The sequence below is a fragment of the Genypterus blacodes genome, unplaced genomic scaffold (assembly GCF_046128005.1).
Source record: "Genypterus blacodes isolate CSIRO-AG114 ecotype Tasmania unplaced genomic scaffold, CSIRO-AGI_Gbla_v1 ptg000214l_1, whole genome shotgun sequence".
Classification (NCBI taxonomy): Eukaryota; Metazoa; Chordata; class Actinopteri; order Ophidiiformes; family Ophidiidae; genus Genypterus; species Genypterus blacodes.
In genome coordinates, this window is record NW_027467013.1 from 1481479 (window position 1) to 1500798 (window position 19320).

Sequence of the window (19320 nt, forward strand, 5' to 3'; positions counted from 1 at the left end):
ATGGTAACATGTGCACAGGCTGCAGTCAGGCAGCGCTAATGGAAGCCTCCACCAGACAAAACAACAGGAGAGGCTGCAGGGTAAAACTGAAACACATGGCGCTAATAAAGCCCTGTCGGTTCAGTTTGTCTCGTTATTGACCGTCCAGGTGAGGAAAGGACAGTGTTGTCATGTCCTGTGTCACCCCGCTGAGACGCCGTTGGATATGTAAAAGCCAGCCCCGACCCCGGGTTTTCGATATCTTTGAATTCCGCTGTGGTGAAGACGCAGAGACGACATTGTTGTTCTGACTAATGAGACAAAGCTGAACTCTGTTGTGTCGTCTTGTTGCTTGTCGGTTTGCTCCAGAACGCTCAATGGATATGTGATGAGAATTGATGAAAGGGTGATGTAATGGCTCCAGGAGAGAACCTGTTGATCCCGATCTTGGTGGATTTGGGTTTTGAATCTCTTCTTCTTCTTCACACATTTATCCATTTATTGCTTTAATCACATTATAATCTGTTTTAATGTGAATGGAAACGCGCTGACGGTTCCCTTATAACAAAAAGGTCTTGGGTTTGAATCCCTCCTGCTTTTCTCGGTGCATTTTCCCCGCTCGTGCCCGTGTTTGCATTGGTGTCCACCTGCTTGTGTTCCGTTCCTGCTCCTGGGTCAAACTCAGAGGACAGACTTCCTCAGGGTGGCGAAGGATCCATGATGATTAAAACAAGAAAATGAAGATTTGAGAGCATCAGATCTCTGGTCTGGTCTTGGCAGAGACGTGAGCTCTAATGAGTGAACCTCTAGTTTTGCACTTTAATGATCAAAATCTCCCTCATTTATCCAAGGATGCTAATGTTGACTGAGTGGCGCTGAAAACGTACGCAGACGCCCCTGCAGGAGCGTTTTCACGCCGGCTTTCTTCTGAGGCAGCTGTGTACAGGAACAAACGGCACCCTGGGAATTCTTCTCCTGCGCAGCCTTTACTTTGGGCTTTGCAGACATAAAAAGAAATCTCTGCGAGTTTCAAGCCTGACTAATGATACATTTTGATAGCTTTGGTCTTTGTGGAGCTCTGCTTTTTATTATCTTTGTGAGAATGTCACGACCAAACACAAACACAAACACACATGTCGCAGAGAGAGAGAGAGAGAGAGAGAAAGAGCGAGAGAGAGAGAGAGAGAGAGAGAGAGAGAGAGGGAGAGGGAGAGGGGGAGAGAGAGAGAGGAGCCTGCAGCCTCGCCAGCTCTAATGAGATAAACAAATGAATTTAGCGTTGCCACATACGGCTCCTGAAACGCTTATTACCAGGATTATTGTTGAACTGTTATGAATGGGGGGGGGAGAGAGATGCAGGCCTGGAACGAGACGTGATTGGCTGATGTTACATATGTCCTTGATTACCTTCTCTTCTGCTTTTATTCTAATAAGTGACATTCTTTGTACTCCGTAGGACAGCTAGACAGTCTGACACACGATGAGAATAAATATTGCATGTGGTAGACATTAAGCTGTCATCCTGGAAAAAAGACGAGATGGAGAATTCCGTGTGGTGTTCTGCCGCACTACACTTTGCCTGCTCTTGTCACAATTGTCACATCTTGATGACTCCCCCACTCTACCCCCGGCCCCCCCTCCTTTTCTCTCTCGCCTAGTCAACTGCCGTGAATGACAGCGCGGATACCCCATATAGAGAATTATTTTGGGTGATGGAGAATGTACTTCTGTGGGTTACTGTTTGAATTTCTGATGCCCCCCCCCGTCTCTCCCCCCCCCCTCCCCCGCCCCCCTCCCCCTCCCCCGCCCCCCCTCTCTTCTCACGGAGAGCCTTTAACAAGGCCGCGGCTATGATAATGTGTTCCCAACTGTCATTATAAGGACAAAACTAAGAGCCACTGTAACGCTTTGTGTCTGTCACGTGAAAACATTTGGTCTTTAAGATTTTTAATGGCTGCAGTTATCAAAGAAAAGAGAAGAAAGTTGTTCGGAGAATTCTTTCATTGGCGACACCCTCGAGGTTTGTTTGAGATAGGATGTGAGATATTAATTAAAGCTGCTCCCATTGTGTCGGCGCTGTGTTCTGCTGCTACCAGCCCCTGATTGCTTTGAAGAGTGAAAGAAGTTGACAATATTGGGAATGGCGTGTGTGTGTGTGTGTGTGTGTGTGTGTGGCAGATCTCAGAGGCCGATGTGTGTAATGCCTCTCCATCCAAACCGTCGGCCACAGGGAGCAGAGACCTTCTGCACTCTTGTCGCACGGCGCCTCTCCACTGGGAGGATGAAAAGCGTCCCACTGAACTCCCGACTTCCCAGCCTCCAAAGCCACCATGAGCTCATATCTCTCCTTTCTGTCGCCCTCCATAGAGCAAGGAGAGAGGAGGGGGGGTTAGGATGCTCGGTGTGGCTGCACACTAACCCCCTAGGATGCTTGTCCATGCAGCCTGGGAACTGCACACCAGAAGAGGGCCTGGATTTATGAGCTGATCTGTAGCACACACACTCACACTCACACACACACACACACACACACACACACCTGATCCCCAGGTTCAGGTATCGGCCCAGCCTGCTCGCTGGACGGTTCACCGTGTGGGTGTGTCAGTGACGGAGCTGGCAGTGGATTACTCCTCAGGTATGTCAGCGCTCAATGGTACCTGAAAGGAGGCACTCAGAGTGGAGGCCAGGGCGGCATTTACAGGCTTAACTGGCTTAAGTACTTCTAATAACGCCGGCCTGTGTGTGAGTGTATGTCACACACAGGACCGGCTCATTGTCTCAGGTAGCTGCACCTGTAGGTAAGGAACTCCCATTGTCGTCGCCCCCCCCGCACCCCTCGTTCTCCGCCCCTGAATCGTTTAAGCAGATCAAAGCTGGGACAAAGCCCAGGGAAGCCCCCAGGCGTGGAAACACAGGAATTATTCCCCCCTCAGGATTCCCACACAAAAAGACAAATGGACCAGCCCCAGAGAGTGTCCCCCTGTGGGACGTCTCCTTTCACAGCCAGCCTGCTGCAGAGGCTCCTATTGTTTTTCTTCTCCTAATTTCACAATATATTGTGTTTTTAATTAGATGTAAATGCTGCAGGGAGAAAATGTAAAGCTGACAACAAAAAACACGTTAAAGCTGTAAGATAAGCAGATTGTCAACGGATCTGAATGCTGTTGACTTTATGTTTTTTACCTCAAGCAAGGAAGTCATGGATCCTCCCCAGACTGCTGCTTCATTTGTTTTAGGGTAGAAACCATGAAATCTGATTTTAGGGGTAAATCCAGAATTTTAAAGGAAGATTTCTTTATATTCCAGGATATTATTACATTTTTAGGTAAATTCCTTCAAAATTGATCTACAAATCTCAGACATATTTCCCCTTTAGCCTCCATAGGTGCAGTTTTTCCTCCTATTTTATATTTTCTCTTTCAATCCTGTGTATCTGAATCATCATCAAAGTGAAATCAGTTCTTCCCCTAACCTAAACCTAACAGCTGTATAAGGATCCAGATCTGGCAGACTGAGGGGAGTCGCTGTACAGTAACAAACACGCAACAGCCTCTAATGTGACATGCATTTGTATTTATCATCAATCTTCACACACAGAGAGAGAGCTCCAGTAAAAAAGTGTTTACTGCCATCGTCAGGCCAGTGTATTATTAGAAGCAGACGTATTAGTTGTTCAGCTGGATCGAGTGCCTCTCTAGCATTAGCAGACAACCTAAAAAATAAATCCCCACCATGTTTTATCCCGATGGAAGCACATGTAAGATATCACTTAAGAGCAGTGTGGAGAGCAGCACAAACACGGCTTGTTCCCCGCTCTTGTTTGAGCCTTTTAATCTGGTGAATGATTAGCAGAAATAATGTCCCTGTCACCCTTAATCACATTAAAACGTGGTTAACATTTAATTTTTCCCCACTTGATATGCAAAAATTTTCACTAGATTTGCAGCAGAGGCCATTGGAATTCCATTATAAAAAGAATAAAAATTTCAGGCATCATTTGTTCAGAGAAGGATATCAGGAAAGTGCTGAATCTTTCTATTAACGGAGCGGTGAGAGATGACACTCAGCGCCGGGACATAAAGGGAGACTGACAAGACAAGCACACACACAGACACACAGACACACACACACAGACACACAGACAGGAGCTTTGTGTGTGATTTTCCTTATAAGTCAGACTTTTAAAGACAGTCCTTAAACAGCAAGTCTAATTGCAAAAAAATCCACATAAAGACACTTTGCTTCATCTTAAAGGATGAGAGAAGAAGACGAAGCGAGGCCTCTTCCTCTAGCATTTCTTCAGAGACGGGACCAAAACAGCACCTCCGGCCATCTTTTGATCATGACAAAAGCCGTCTCATATTAACGTTTCGCCCAATTTACGCAAACCGGTGTAAAATTTCGTTCAAATAATTGCCGTGGACGCAAATACAAATTGCAAAGCAGGAGTTGACAGACCTGCTTTTGGGTGAGCCTGGCTGACGGCGTGGGGGGGGGGGGCATCGGGGGGCATCAAAGCTCTTAATTGACAGCGCTTTGTTTCTACAGTTGAGGGAAATGGGGGTGTTTCACGTTTCATGTTCCACGTGGCAAGGTGTTTGTCTGCTCCCGTGTCACTCAGTGCGAGGACCCAGAGACACCCCGGCGCTCATTTGCAGGCTGCCGTTCTCCTCCTTCGGCTCGGCATTATTAAAATCATCCCTCAGCTCTTCCACCAAGAGCTTCTTTGTTACTATGGCTGGCTTGGCTCGGCTCTGTCAAGTCTTCACCAATTACAGTCTCAGGTACAATGGTCTATTCAAAGGATCACAGCCCTTGACTGGTGTGGAGAGAGTGATTTGTGAATCATTATTCCGCCGCCTGTAGCGAACGCAATACCTGAGGAATGCAAATGGCGTGCCTCTAAATAGACAGCTGTGTTCCCAAAAGTGACAAACTACAGCTGTTATTATCTCAGATTGGATTTTTTTTCTCTCTCCCCCCGCTCGCTCTCGCTCCGCCGCCGGCCATCTCCTGTATTTTCAAGTTTTTGATTTGGACTAAATATAATGTTTTTTGTCCTCCATTAGACACCGCTGTCCATGTTATTGCAGCAGCTGTCAAACTTGGATATCTGCATATGTCGCCGCAAAGAAAAGGGGGAAATATTAGGTTATGCTTCTTTAATAGGCGTGTGTCTGAACAAACAGACACACTGAAGGCACCGCAGTGTTACTCCAGATTCTGTCTTTCTTTCTTTTTTTTTTGGCAAATGTGAAATTGTGGCCTGGGCCCCGTTTCCCTGTCAAATATTGTATATTGATAATCATTAGGTTGCAGCAGGGATACGGTGCTGTTGGTGATAAAGCAGTGACATTGTTATTGGAATAGATGTGGTATTGAGGTGGTCGGGTCCCTCCCAGTCTTTGATTTCTTATAGGCTTTAAACAGGAAACTAGGATTACAGATAATGACAGGGACCCCCCTTACAATCAATCCAGTCTAGGAGCTCTGTCAGGGCCGCCGTGTGAAAATGGATTTGTGTGATGGTGTTCTTTGAGACCTGTCCAATTCCAGCCTGAAAGCGTGTGGGGGCTAATCTCATAATTGCTCTAACCCCCTTATATTGTTCTCACCGAGAGTTACCATTAACTGTGGGGATATCTTTGTCCTGCAATGTCAGGTGTCCTTCTGAAAAGGTTGGGGGGGGGGGGGGGGGTCTTTATCAAAACAAATGATAAAGACAGCATAAGTAAGGAAACTACACTTAGTGGTCAGTTGTCCTGTAAGTGTTTAGCTGTAAGGTGTCAGGGTGGCTGAATCTGTCCTTAAATCAAATGTTGGGACTTCTCCAGAGCAAAATGCTTTATTTTATTTATAATTCAGAAAGTTTCCCCATCTTCTAAAAATCAATAATGTCTGCAGTTGTACATGTCAATAAATCCAGAAGTTAAGGCGAGGGATTAAAGAACATTAAAGAAAAGGGAAATACTGTCGTTACAAAGTATAAATCCCACATTCTCACCCCTGATCTAGAGCCCTTTCACACCTAAATTGTTAGTATGGTTCAGTCTGACTCCTCCCCTTTGAGCAGGTGTAAACAGTGAACACAGCAGGTGCACCCGGGTGCTTTGAGTAGGTGTTCCTGGTTCTGGTTCTGGTTCTGGTCCAGGATCAACTCAGCAGCAGTTCATGTGTGCTGCTGTGAACACGTGATCCTAACTAGTAGAACACGTTTGAGTGTAGTTGTATATGTGGGACGACGTGCTCGTCTCAGGTGGTCTTTAAGTCAAATTGAGCTTTGGCTGACTGAGTCTGTGGTCCAAATGAGGACAAGTAGGAGAACATCCACATTCTGACTCTGCTCCATGTTATTCAGCAGTCGCAGCACCGCACCACCTTCCTCTTGATGCTCTCACTTTGGTGCCATTTGAGGTATTTTGGTTCACATGGATTTGGGAATCACTCAGAGGCCCTTGAACCCCCCCCCCCCCTGATATAAACCTTGTATAAAATGAGCCTTTTACAAAGTGGTACCAAAAGTTTCATAGAAAGAAAGTCAAACTCCGCGAAATAAATTCCCCCTTTTAGAGTTTAATCTCCTGCAACGCTACACTACACACTCGTACGTTGGGGCTGCTCTCATGAATATTCACGCCGCCTGGAGTGGATAAGAAACACTTCCATGTCAGTCAAGCCCTCCGACCTCGTGGCTGCTCTCTTTTATCTCCCCAGGTTGGTGAAAATCAAGGAGTGGGTGGACAGTCACGACCCGGGAGCCCTGGTCATCCCCTTCAGCGGCGGCCTGGAGAGCCAGCTACAGGACGAGAGCGAGGAGGAGCAGCGGCAGCGGCGCCAAGGCGAGGAGCAGAAGACGCAGAGGTTAATTAGCATTCAGTCTCCTCACACTTTATTATCAGCTGTGTCCTCCATGCACTGCTTTAATTGCATGTGCTGATAGAATAATAAATGGCAGCGTAATTACCATTATAAAGCAAAGGATCCCTCTCTTTACCGAACAACTCAGTCAAAGGGTTTTCCTCTAAATTAAGTTTTTAACTGTCATCTGTCATCCCTAGGTATAATTATTACTTGGACATTTTGGGTTTATTGTTCTCGTGCGAAAACCTCGATGGAGAGAAAAATTATGACAGCAAATTCTCCTTTCTTTCTCTATCTCTCTCTCTCTCGTCCTCTCTCTCTCTCTCTTTCCTCTCTTGGCTCAGATCGATTCTAATTAATCAAAGAAACCATTGCGGAGGGGAATGTCATATGTGAAACAAAGTGACCCATCTTATTGGTTTAATGAGTTTATCTAGGGATGAATGGGGCCTCGCCGCCGGGCTGAACTTTGACTAGCAATGAGTAGCAATAAAGAATTCTCAAATAGCCCTGCTGTTTGCTTCGGTTTGGCTCCCTGGATTAAAACTAAAAATTGCTCCCCCGCTCTCTTTGCGTGATGCCGCCAGCGCCCTGCCCAGGATCATCAAAGCGGGCTACGCCGCTCTGCAGCTCGAGTACTTCTTCACTGCTGGACCAGATGAGGTCCGCGCGTGGACCGTTCGGGTAAGAGGCCGGCCCGCCTGTTGTGCGCGTGCACGTTGCGCCGCCGAGTGTGAGGGTGTGTGTGGCTAACAGACACACACACACACACACACACACACACACACACACACACACACATAAGCGTGCACATAAAAAAAAGGAAAAAAGCCCAGAATGCTCAGTGTTCAGCTTTCCGCCCTGCTGGTACCTCCGCTGATATCACACACTTTCAACTTTGTCATGGTTGTGCTTTAGCTCGTCATTACAGGCCAAGGATAACTTCAATTACTGGTGAGCTGCTGAACAGTGAAAGTGGGGGATACATTGATTGAGGAGGGCAACAATTGATTTTGCCCATTACGTCCATGAGAATGTTTCCATCCTGTGCAGATCTGCCTGCCCTCCTCCTGCCGCTGGAGATAAGGAGCCCGTGCATTGTGCCTGCCTAATCTGTGTGACGGAGGTTGTCTGTGCCAAAATTGATGTCGCTTTTCATTCCACTGTTTGTGGGCCTTGCCGGGGGCTCCTCCTCCCTGTGTGTCTCAGTTTACTGAGCCCGGCCCGCCAAGAGCTTTGTGCAAAGGGGGGATTGCGAGGATTTACATCAATACAGATGTTGGCTCTGCATGCTCCTGTTGTATAAAAAAGGTTCTCTCTTTTTTTTGGTAGCGAATGGAAGAATTGAGTGCACTTGTGAGTTATTTGGCCGGTCGGGGGTTAAAGATACAGCTTTCATTGTTCAGTCAGGCAGGATGTTAAAGGAGATTACAATATTGATACCCAATCAAACTTTTTACAGTGCAGAGAGAAGTTGAGCACTTTAAATATAACTCGCAATTACTGCCACAGCCTCTATTCAACACACTCGTCTCCAGGCTGATGATGGTGATTCTGTGCTTCAAATGAGTGTTTCCATAACAAATGTATGGGAAACCACTCTAACACACAATCCAATCACATTTACTTCATACAGTCACAGTAATGACAGAAGAATCTCAGAGTGTCTCAGACTGTGGCTCATCATTATGGACACTTTACATCCTTTCTATAGCTCCTCTTAGATACCATTATAGAGTACAAACTGCTTATGAAACGCTGTGATTATGTTCACTTACTTTGGAAACAAAACTTCCACCTCCAGACCAGCAGACGTCACCACATCACATCTATGGATCGCTCAACTTTACCTTTGTTGGTTTTCGAAATTGGTCAATGAAGCTGACAAATGAGACGCTGCACAACAGATCAAACATCATCACAGCTGGTTAATCAAAGTATATAACCATGAAAACACCAGCTAACCAAAAATGTTCCCAATATTCTTCCTTTATTTCTGCCCCCTGGTTCTGATCTCGTCCCGATCTTCCCAAATCCCTCACTACATTGGAACAGATCACTTCCTGTTTTATTTACACAAGAATCTGTGTGAGTTGTGAGTAGGAGCCCCTGCTGCTTAACACTGTTTTGGCGTTGGAAGTTCAAAAGCCAAACTGCCATTAAGGGAAGATTTAGAAAAATGTGCTCATGTGTTTTTGTGTTCATATTTACAGTAAACGACACTGAATACCCAGAAATTGGCGATGGCATCTAATACTTCTGTGATGTGTGTGACATGTTAAGAAACAGTGACCCATGCTGCGTCTTCCATTTTTAAGATTATTTGATGACATTCTGCCTTTATAAGATAGTTGACAGCGGAGAGAAACAGGAAATGAAGAAGGAGCGACAGAGGGGGGAGAGGAGGGGGAGGGAGGGAGGGAGGGGGGGCAACAAAATCCTCCGACCAGATTTGTCTGCAGGACACCGCAGTGATACAGTAACACGCGTCTGACCACCTGCCAGCAGGAAGTCTCACGCTGAGTCTTTGGCTATTATTCACATTTTGATCAGAAATGCAAAATTGATGTCAGCAGCAAACGAGCAAATATAAATGTCTTTATTCTTTTGCCACCGAGCGGATCAGAAAAGTGTCATTCTGCTGCTGAACATGAATATCAAAACAAAATCTAGAACTGAGCCTGATTTTATGATAACATGTAAGGGTCAAATGTGTTTTTAACCCAAGTGTGTGTGTGTGTGTGTGTTTGCAGGATTATACAAAAAGTTCAGAAAGTATTTTGATCAAACTTAGTAGAGAGGAGTTTCTTGATGCCGATCCAAATCCAGGAATTTAATAGTTTCTTACCAATACAGGATATTTGAAGATTTTTAACCATTTTCTTGTAAGTAAGACAGCAATCAGGCTTATTTATCCCTTCATAGATGATAGATTCTACTAATATGTTCCAGAACAGGATAATGTCTTACAAATACTGCTTCCTCTAATAATTAAATCAATAAACCCTATTATTAGTATCCTTATTATAGTTGTTTCTGACTCTTTAGGCCTCAGAAGAAAACCAATATACTCTCAAATCCGTCTCATCCAGGTGTGGCCTCGGCCTCCTAAGCACGATGTCGTCACTGTTTACTAAAGAAAAAAAGTCTCACAACACTTCCGAGGCGTCGTCTCAGGCGTCCTCCTGCACATAACTGATTACAGCCAGCCTTGATTGTGTGTGAGGGGCATTTAGTCAGGTAAGCATCAGTGAGTAACTATATTAAGCCGATACATCTTGCATTGTAAAAACTACGCTCAGTAATGTCATGTTCCTAAGTCCTTTAGCATGCTTTATTAGGCAGCCTCGAGGTGACCATTATCTATCAGCCTGCTCTGCATAGCTCTTAACTAGGACAATGTGGATCTCTTGTATTGCACCATATGAAAAAAAATCCCTCCCCTAATCTATTTTTCTCCAGATAGACAAACCTTGATGCTGATTAATGGTAGTTAAACACACAAGCACTCCGTCAGTGAGATTGCAAAGGGCTGGTAATGTATTGGAGTCATTAAATACGCATCATTCTTTTGGCATGAAATATGTTGACCCCAACCTGATTATATACATAATTAAAACTACTCAACAGTTCCTGAGCACAGCGCCGCAGAGCAGAGAGAGAGAGACCCGGAGCAGGTCGACAGGCGCGAGTCAGGATGATACACAGCAGACACGTCACTTATTTGGGTCATTTGTCATTTCTACGCCTGCATCATTTCAATGCATATAAATTGCACATTTTATCAGTCACCAGTCCAGTCGGGTTCTTTCAGGGAATCCAGCCTACAAATTGTGAATGATTGTTTTGTTTCCTTTTTAAATTGGAATCTGAAGTTATTTGATATTTTTGATGGTTACTTTGTGGCGACTGAGAGGATTTAAAAATGTAGGTTTGAAGATTTAAACTGTCTAAACCGTCTAAAACACAAAGACTTAATGCAATCTGTAGTGCTGTGTGTCCTGTAATGTTATATTGAATGCTTGTGTTAGAATCAGCAAACTTTGTTACTCAGAAATAGTAAAGCGTGATGCAGTGAGTTCTGTGCCGGCCCGGCCTTTCACTGCAACACTGCGTCTGGCTGTTATGACCAGAAAGCCGAGCAGCGACCCACAATGAGCCAAGATTGCTCGGACAGAAATCAATACCGGCGTGGAATGGGAATCAGAAGGCACTGATAGCGGCGCCGGGTCCTTATCGGTCGGCAGGCTGGCCTAGCAGGGCACGGCCGAGTGGAAAGCTATCCAGAAATCAAGACTGAGGCAAGAATACCCTGGAGCGAACACACCCCCGAGTGATGCTCACATCACTATCACCCTATCAAACACCATGTCGCTCGCATGCTGTAATCCATCTTCTCCACAACAATTCATTTGCCTCATGTGTCCTCTCTTTCCCTTCCTTGTGACAGAAAGGAACTAAGGCTCCACAGGCTGCGGGGAAGATCCACACGGACTTTGAGAAAGGCTTCATTATGGCGGAAGTAATGAAATTCCAGGATTTTAAAGAGGAAGGCAGCGAGAACGCTGTCAAGGTGAGCAGTCAGGGTGCCAGAGGAGATGAGGGGAAGTCTCCTGTGATCAGTGGCGCTGACAGTCGGCACACAGCTCCTACTGCAAACTGCTCTTCACCTTTACTCAGGGGAAGAAATTACTGCACACACTCCAGCAACACTCCTGACAACCCAGCTGATTCTGGCTCTAAACACTGCCATTCTGCTCCAGCTGTGCATATCTTTATCACAATGTGTCTTAACTGGCTGATGGTAGTTCTTCAGAGGTAGCACTCCTTCACCTCGCCAGGCGTTTATCAGATCTATAGAGCCGCTCTGTTTGCCAAATCCCCGAGCCGCCGCCAAGCATGTGACGGTGATATAAAGAGGCAAGTTAAATAAAGTGTGAAATTCCTCCAGTAAAGAGCGTTTCATGGATGGGCAGCGCCTAAATGCGGCTTGCATGTCTTCTTCTCCTAACGGCGTGTTTGTTTTGATCTCTGCGCTCTTTTCCATCTGTCAAACATTACAACTGACTTATGGGGGAATTTCTGAAGACAGCAACTGTGCACTAATTACAGCAGGTAACGTTGTCAAATCCTTCAAAAATGCCTTTCTTTCCCACTGAAACGGCTATTATTTAAAATTTAGCATCAATTCAGCTTCATATCAGGAAATTATAATTTAGTAATTGAAGGTAAAGAGCTAATAATCGCTTACTTGACTGCTCCCTGCGATGCCTTTCATGCAAGCATTGTTTGTGTTTTCGATCAGTAAATTCTGCGATTTAAAACGTAATTCTTCATTAATTTGCTCGGGGGGACGGGGGGAGGGTGGGGGGGCCCAGACGTGACGCCGGCCTCGCTCTCTCGCCGCTATCGGACTCAGACGTTTACCGCGGGGCCAATTCCACGTGGCCACACTCACACTTACACACTCGGCTAATGCAATTACAGCGACACTTCTGCAGGGACAATACGCCACTGAGAAGGAGCAGCGCCGCAACATTGGAACCTTTTTAACCACCGTCGCCTTTATTTAATATGTATTTAATATTTCATTCAGCCGGGCCGAGTATTGTCCGCACTCCTCCTCCTAAAGCTGCAAACAGAGGGCGAGACGCGGCCGGCCTCTGGGGAGTTGGGCACCATTGTTATCGGAGGTTGAGATCTGAGTGTCAGGTCCTTTACTGCTTGCTCTCTTACTAATCCCTTTTCCGGGGCCTCATAAGAACACGGAGCGCCTCTGACTGTGGCATTAAGGTCGCTGCTATTTAATGCCAGTTGTGGGAATAGGGCCTGTCTGAATGGGGGCCAGTGTACGGGGATATCACATTATTAGTAATCATATCTGCTTAAGCCAAGCTTGCTGCTCCAGATGGCTGCTTTCAAGTGCAAATGAACCAGTTAGACGTGTCTGCTTTAATACATACTCAGGAATCACAAATAGCCATTGATTTTTTTTTCTTCTCTCCCCCTGTCTCCCTCTCTCCATCCAGTGTTTCTGCCGGTATTGAGCTTGGATTAAATGGTCTCCTGAGCCTTTAAAGGGACATTGATTCTTCTAATTAATTGCGCGCTGTGCAGGAGCAGAATGCGTAAACCTGTCCGTATTAGCACTTCAAGTCAATTATTTTTTCGAGTTGGCCGGGAGAGGAGAACAAACACTTACTGTACACAAAAGAAATGATAGAACTTATTTGGTTTCCTTGAGAAGTTTGACAGTGGTGTAATCAAAGACTTATTAACATTTTAGACTCGCGCAAATTGAAAATGGGGCAGAATGGAGGATTATTTGCTCAGTGGGAATTCAGACGCCCAACGTTGTGTGTGTGTGTGTGTGTGTGTGTGTGTGTGTGTGTGTGTGTGTGTGTGTGTGTGTGTGTGTGTGTGTGTGTGTGTGTGTGTGTGTGTGTGTGTGTGTGTTTGTGAGAGAGAGAGTCATTGTCAATTGCATAACCATCCCTGCAATTATTTATCCTCATATAATGATGTATATGTATCATTATTTATAAATGAATGATTATGTGTGTTTTGCGTTGCATTATGTTTGTTAGATTGGACTCATTTTAAATATTTGCTCTCCTTGCAGGCGGCAGGGAAGTACAGACAGCAGGGGCGAAACTGCATTGTTGAGGACGGCGACATCATCTTTTTCAAATTCAACGCACCTAACGCTCCAAAGAAGAAGTGATGAGAGCCTCGGCGTCACCGACTATACGCTGGCCACACACTCACCAAAGCAGTCCCCCCCCCCCTCAGGTTCTCTAAACTCTTGACAGTTTGGCTATTTAAGATCAGGATCCCCCTCACACACACTCCCCCCCCTTACCCCCTTCACTCCAAACCCTAGCAGCATTTGGAGGGGCATATTACTCTCCAGATACTTCATTAATCTCCATCACGGGTGCCAGCACTGACACGGCTGACAGGGGGGACAATGCCACCTGCTCCTCTCCCCCTGCTGCAGATAATGCATGTTTTACAGTAGCCCAGATGTCTACACTCAATAAAACATTTGACAAAAACCAGTCTGTGTGTGTTTTGGGATGTCTGTATTGACTGGGACGCTGCTTGGGGACGGCGATAGCGCTTCTGCCCGCCGCTGATTAGAGAATTAAAAAGACACAGCTGACATTGGCTGCGGCAGAGAGGGAACAATTACAATTGTATCTGTATAGCGATGCGTATTTAGAAGGGCAAATGCTGGGATACTGATGTTTGGGCAAAGGAAATGGTCAGTTCATGATTATTCTTAAGTGCTTGAGTTAACCTTTCATCAGCAGCTTTGATTCCACCCTACAGCATGATTGATGAATGCGTATTCTCTTATTCGCCGCAGTTACAAACACCAGAATATTGAAGGAAATAACATATTGGATGTGTTTACAGCTTTCTTACTCTCCTCCCCCAGCCTAGAGGACAAAGAAATATTAATTCCAGCCACTTTTTCACCGACTTCCACAGACATTTTGATGGTATTCAGGTATAGTAAGAAAACAGAACTTGACACAATCCTCCAGCGCCAGAAGAAAACGATTCCTGCGGTCTGAAGTAGTGTTTTTCTCGGCCCTATACTTTGTGTGTAAGTGTTTGTGAAGCGTTTATGCTGATGGAATTGTATGGCTGCAGCTGCACTGTGCTCCAAAGTAAGATTGTGTTCTCCATGGGAGTCGGAGCACAGAGCTGGAGATCAGCGGCGCCTTGCTGAATATCTTGTAACTATTAATACTGCAGAGAACAAAATGGCTTTTTGATGGGAACAAAAAGATTGAATAAAAATGGTCATTGTGCCGGAATACTCCAGCATATCCAAGTTTGAGAAATGATGTGTTTATGGAGAAAAGTCTGCGCTTGGCACTACAAAGCGTAATGTTTGCCATGGAAATAAGGTGGATTATAGTGTTTGTGCTTTCAGATCAATGGCAAAATATAGGATAGTGTTTATTTGGGTTGGAGGCAGGAACAGACAGATGAAGACGACGCACGAATCAAGTAACTCTGCTGGCTGCAATATTAATCACTCACACACACACAGAAGAGCACATCTCCAACACTTACACACATCATATACTCTGGACCGTACAGATATGTTGTTGTGTTTGTTCTCACTGGGCTGTTTTCTAAGTGGAACCATACCGATCCTCCAGAGAGCACGATGGGGTCTTGAGACTAGAAGTGTTTGGCATTCTTCTGGGGGTGATGGTGGTATTGGCCAACCTAAACCTCACATAGCAGCTCATTCATCTGCTGCTGTTTTAAGCCTCGTGGGCTGACAAGTCGGTCCCAGCGGTCTGGGTGGGAATACTTTGTTTTTCATAAAGTGACACTAAATCTTTGGTGGAAGAGTAATAAAGCTATTTACAATGATGCAGATGTTGTAGACGAACCCAAAACACCATAACAACTCTCTTTGATCACGTCCTGAGCAAGGGGTTGGTATAGACAGTTTAGCTATTAAAGGAGGGGCGAGACTTCTGAGTACATACCTCCACCAAGGCCGGGCCTAGAGGACATTTATCTTGTTTTACTGAAGCAGAGAATGAAAAGACTGTAATAACAATTGCCGTATATTGTCTAGACACGTCTAGAGATGTGATATGATGGGGGAAACCTGCCTGATTTGTGTTTTTAGGGAAATGTTTGTAATAAATTTGAAGAAATGGACCGAAAACACATATCTCAATGTAAAGGAACCAAAATCCACCAAGTCGAACTGTTTGATCTTCTGTGGGCGTAATTACTGGATGTGCTTTTATTTATAATATCACCTTAACAGCACAGCAGCACACCACAGCAATGGTTAATGTATTCATAAGCATCATAGGGTGAGCTACAGCGGGAGGATCCTTAAAGCCATCCTAACCTCGCTAACCTCCTTAAGAAACAAAGCAAATTCAGGAATCAGTCAGGATTGTCGGTACAAATCTTCTGTCAGCGCCATCAATCAAGCGGTGCCATTCTGCCCAGAGGCAAAACCGCAGAGGCACCGCACCAAGACAGCCTTAAAAATACACACATTACAGACCACGGCCTGCCGCTGTAAATCACACACACACACACACACACTCAAAAGGCTGGGGATTTTTTAAAAAAACAAGGAATGTACAAGTTATGACAAATAAACGTATAAATGACTGCTCCATTTTACAGAGCCGGCACGAAACACAGGAGATTTATGTCAGGAGGGGGAATTCCTAAGATATTGTGAAAGAATTGTATCGTATGATTACAGAAAGGAAAGTATCTCTATTTTGGATTACAATAAAATTCTTACCATGTTGTAATTATTGCCATTGTGTGACTCTGCTCCTTACAGTGCTTAACACTCGCTCTGTCTTTGTTTATGAGAGTTTACACAATAGTCTCCTCTTAGTTCTGTTGCACGATTATGATTCAACGCGGCGCCTTGATTGATTGTTCTTTGCCTCGGGGTTGTTAAAGCATTTCCAGTGCAGCGTTGAGTGAAAAGAATGGCACGAACGGTTGCAGAGGAGTGTCTCAGGTAACTTAAGGTGGACTCATTCAGTGACGCAAATGCTTCTATAGGAGTAAACTGCTTTTGTCTGAGCTTCAGATATGCATTCTGATGATTACCTGTGTGTGAAGCATTGTCGCCACAAGGTTCAGCCCTTTAATTATGCATCACAAAAGTCCAATGAGCAGATATCTAAATGACCAGAAATCCCTTTGACCTCAACCCTGCAGTTTAAGTATCTGAGACAAAAACACAGCGATTATTCTGGTCTCTGCGTTGCTGCTTTAAAGTTGTCCATAACACACATTTGGTATTCCTTACACACTTTTCCCTGCGGTAGCTTCAATTTTCTCTCTGAGACCCAATTTACAGTGTCCCACGAGGAGCCCCCAGCAGGGCCCATTCTCTCTGTGGGGTCACTCTCTCTCGCTCTCTCTCTCTCTCTCTCTGTCTCTCTCTCTCTCTCTCTCTCTCTTTCTCTCTCTCTCTCTCTCTCTCTCTCTCTCTCTCCCTCTCTCTCTCTCTCTCTCTCTCTCTCGGACTGGCCTTCACGAAAACAACTGTCAATATGTTAATATGACACTGACTGGTCGTGTGCGCTCACTCCTCTTGTCCTTCCTTCCTATTTTGTCCCCTTCAATGTGAAAATAGCAGAAACCTCACAATAGATTTCCTACAAAATCTATTTCAAAACACACCCATGACCCATTTACCTTGACAATTTAAAACGTGATAAATAGAGGGACACTCATTAGCACACATACCTTCATCAAGGCCAAACTCATTTAGAAACAATTTGTCTTGTCCATATAATACTGACCAGCTCCAATAATATGAATGCTTCGTTTCAAACACACAACTATACCACACTATCACACAATAAGCACTATATAATAGTTGGAAAATAGATAAAAACGTACACCTATCAATTGAACAATTGAGTTAATAATTGAATAAATATGCCTGATTTGTTTCTATCAGATTGGTGTATTGCTTTTGATTAAATCACCACAAAAAACAATGAAAAGTTCAGAGAGAATCATAGTGTAAATTCCTGGACCTCTGGATCTTTACTGGGTTTCAGTTCAGCTAACAAACCGACCAACTGATGAAGATTCTGGACCTCTGGAATGGACTGTGGGCTGATTGATTGTTTCATCAAAATCATTGTTGTTGCAGCTGTTTGTGTTAGATTAAATAGGAGTGAGATTAGATTGGAGTGTGTTTAAAGACAGTAACTTAACATTGGCAATTTGATAAATGAATCTTAAGGTCCAGCCCTACTTCTCACTGTGGAGGAAGACAGATTCAGTAAATAGAGGCATTTGTCTTTGCATTGAATAAAAACATTTGATAACCTCTTTTCATTCATCCACACTGAACACTGTTGTTAAAGCATAAACAGGACCATAGAATTTATATTGTCCAAATAAAATGCAACAACATTCCATTTCCCCACAATGACAATAAAAATGAAAATAGATTTGTGTACATACAGTGAGGCTGTCATAGATACACCTATTTACTGCTGAATCTGTCACACTGAACCCTTGTAGATGTGATGAAACTCCCACTGGGTAATTGCTCTAGAATGCTTCACAGATTCCTTTCATGAGGCGACTGCATGGTCTGTCAATACGATCTCATTTCCTCTGTTTACAGCTTCAGTTGGAGACAATGCTGAAAGGTCTGAAGACAGACAAACGCCATGGCAATTAGACTGTGTCCTCTGTGATGTTGGATCTGTGTTGCTATTAAGATATTTGACTTTTGTTTAAACTTGGAGGTCTTTGTTGAGATTGTGGGTAAGTTTCCAAGGACCTTCTGGGGGTAAGACAGACATAGCAGCAAGGATTTTTTTTCCTAAAGCTGTTTCCATTGGCCTGTGTTTACCTGACATTTGGATTGACAGCAGAGTGATTGGAAATATCCACCATTCACCGCCGTGAGCTCCTGAGTGCACAGAAAGTGCTTTTGTAGTCTGGCTGTAATGGGCCAAGTTTGAATTGAAGGTTGAGAGAAATAGCCTCACTGCGGTCGCGCACTGTGAGGAACTGACACACCACAAATAATACTCAGAAGTGGGCTCCTGATAGCATCACAGGCACCAAGCAGGTACAATAGCATGGAGGCTCTCATTTCAATGCACTGACACTATGCTGCAGGTATTGTGCACGTCCATATGGGGGGAGAACATCCAGTTCAATACAAACTCATATTTTGGTCTTGATTCTTTATTTCAAATCACAAACACAAAAGATATCTGAAGACAACATTTTTGAACATGTTATTATTTTTGGTAAAAGTCAAAGTTTGATCACATAGTCTGTTTTGTAAACAAATCGTGCGTACATTGAAGTGAAATCGAAAATTCTGAGATTATAGATTTAACGTGTAAATGGCTCTTTACTGTGTTGTTGTTGTTGTTGTATGATTGTTGGTAATGCGTAAGAAAATAGGTTCATGTTCCAGGCTTTCTGATGAGATATCAGAGGATGTGATGGCTGGAGGCACTGCAGAGATGTACTATGAGTCAGAGGGTCAAGTTTGTCCTTACAACCAAACGTCTTTGTAAAGGCACTTTAATATCGGTTTTCATGTTTTATTGTTGACCAGATCTGTTAACTTCATTTTTACAAATGCTATTTTTTGGCCTGATATAGTTCCAAATTTAAGATGTAATTTGATTTGATATATAATTTCCACACTAACGATATATGGACAAATGATTATTTCCTTGTACTAATTTTCTGCCAACATATATTCTGATAAGCGTATGTATATGTAATATAATACGGTCTACTACACTGAGATACCGAGAACCAGTAATAAACAGGAAACGCATTCGACAAAGACAGATTGACACTTCTACCGACCAATAGAAGGACAGCGTGTGAATCCACTAACCAATCATCTTTGGGAAGAGTGGCGGGACTTCCGGAATATGACGTAATCACTCCCAGTTACCGCTG

At 44.3% G+C, this 19320-nt stretch overlaps 1 protein-coding gene across 1 annotated transcript in view; it reads left to right on the top strand.

The window, feature by feature from the left end:
• Window positions 1-13836, top strand: part of LOC143015732 (obg-like ATPase 1) — a 32259-nt gene extending 18423 nt beyond the window's left edge. The window contains exons 5-8 of the mRNA XM_076169789.1: window positions 6694-6840; window positions 7428-7524; window positions 11291-11413; window positions 13463-13836. Of these exons, the coding sequence (XP_076025904.1) occupies window positions 6694-6840; window positions 7428-7524; window positions 11291-11413; window positions 13463-13564 (469 nt within the window). The 3' untranslated portion in view covers window positions 13565-13836. The remainder of the gene's footprint in view (window positions 1-6693; window positions 6841-7427; window positions 7525-11290; window positions 11414-13462) is intronic.
• The last annotated feature ends 5484 nt before the right edge of the window (window positions 13837-19320 follow it).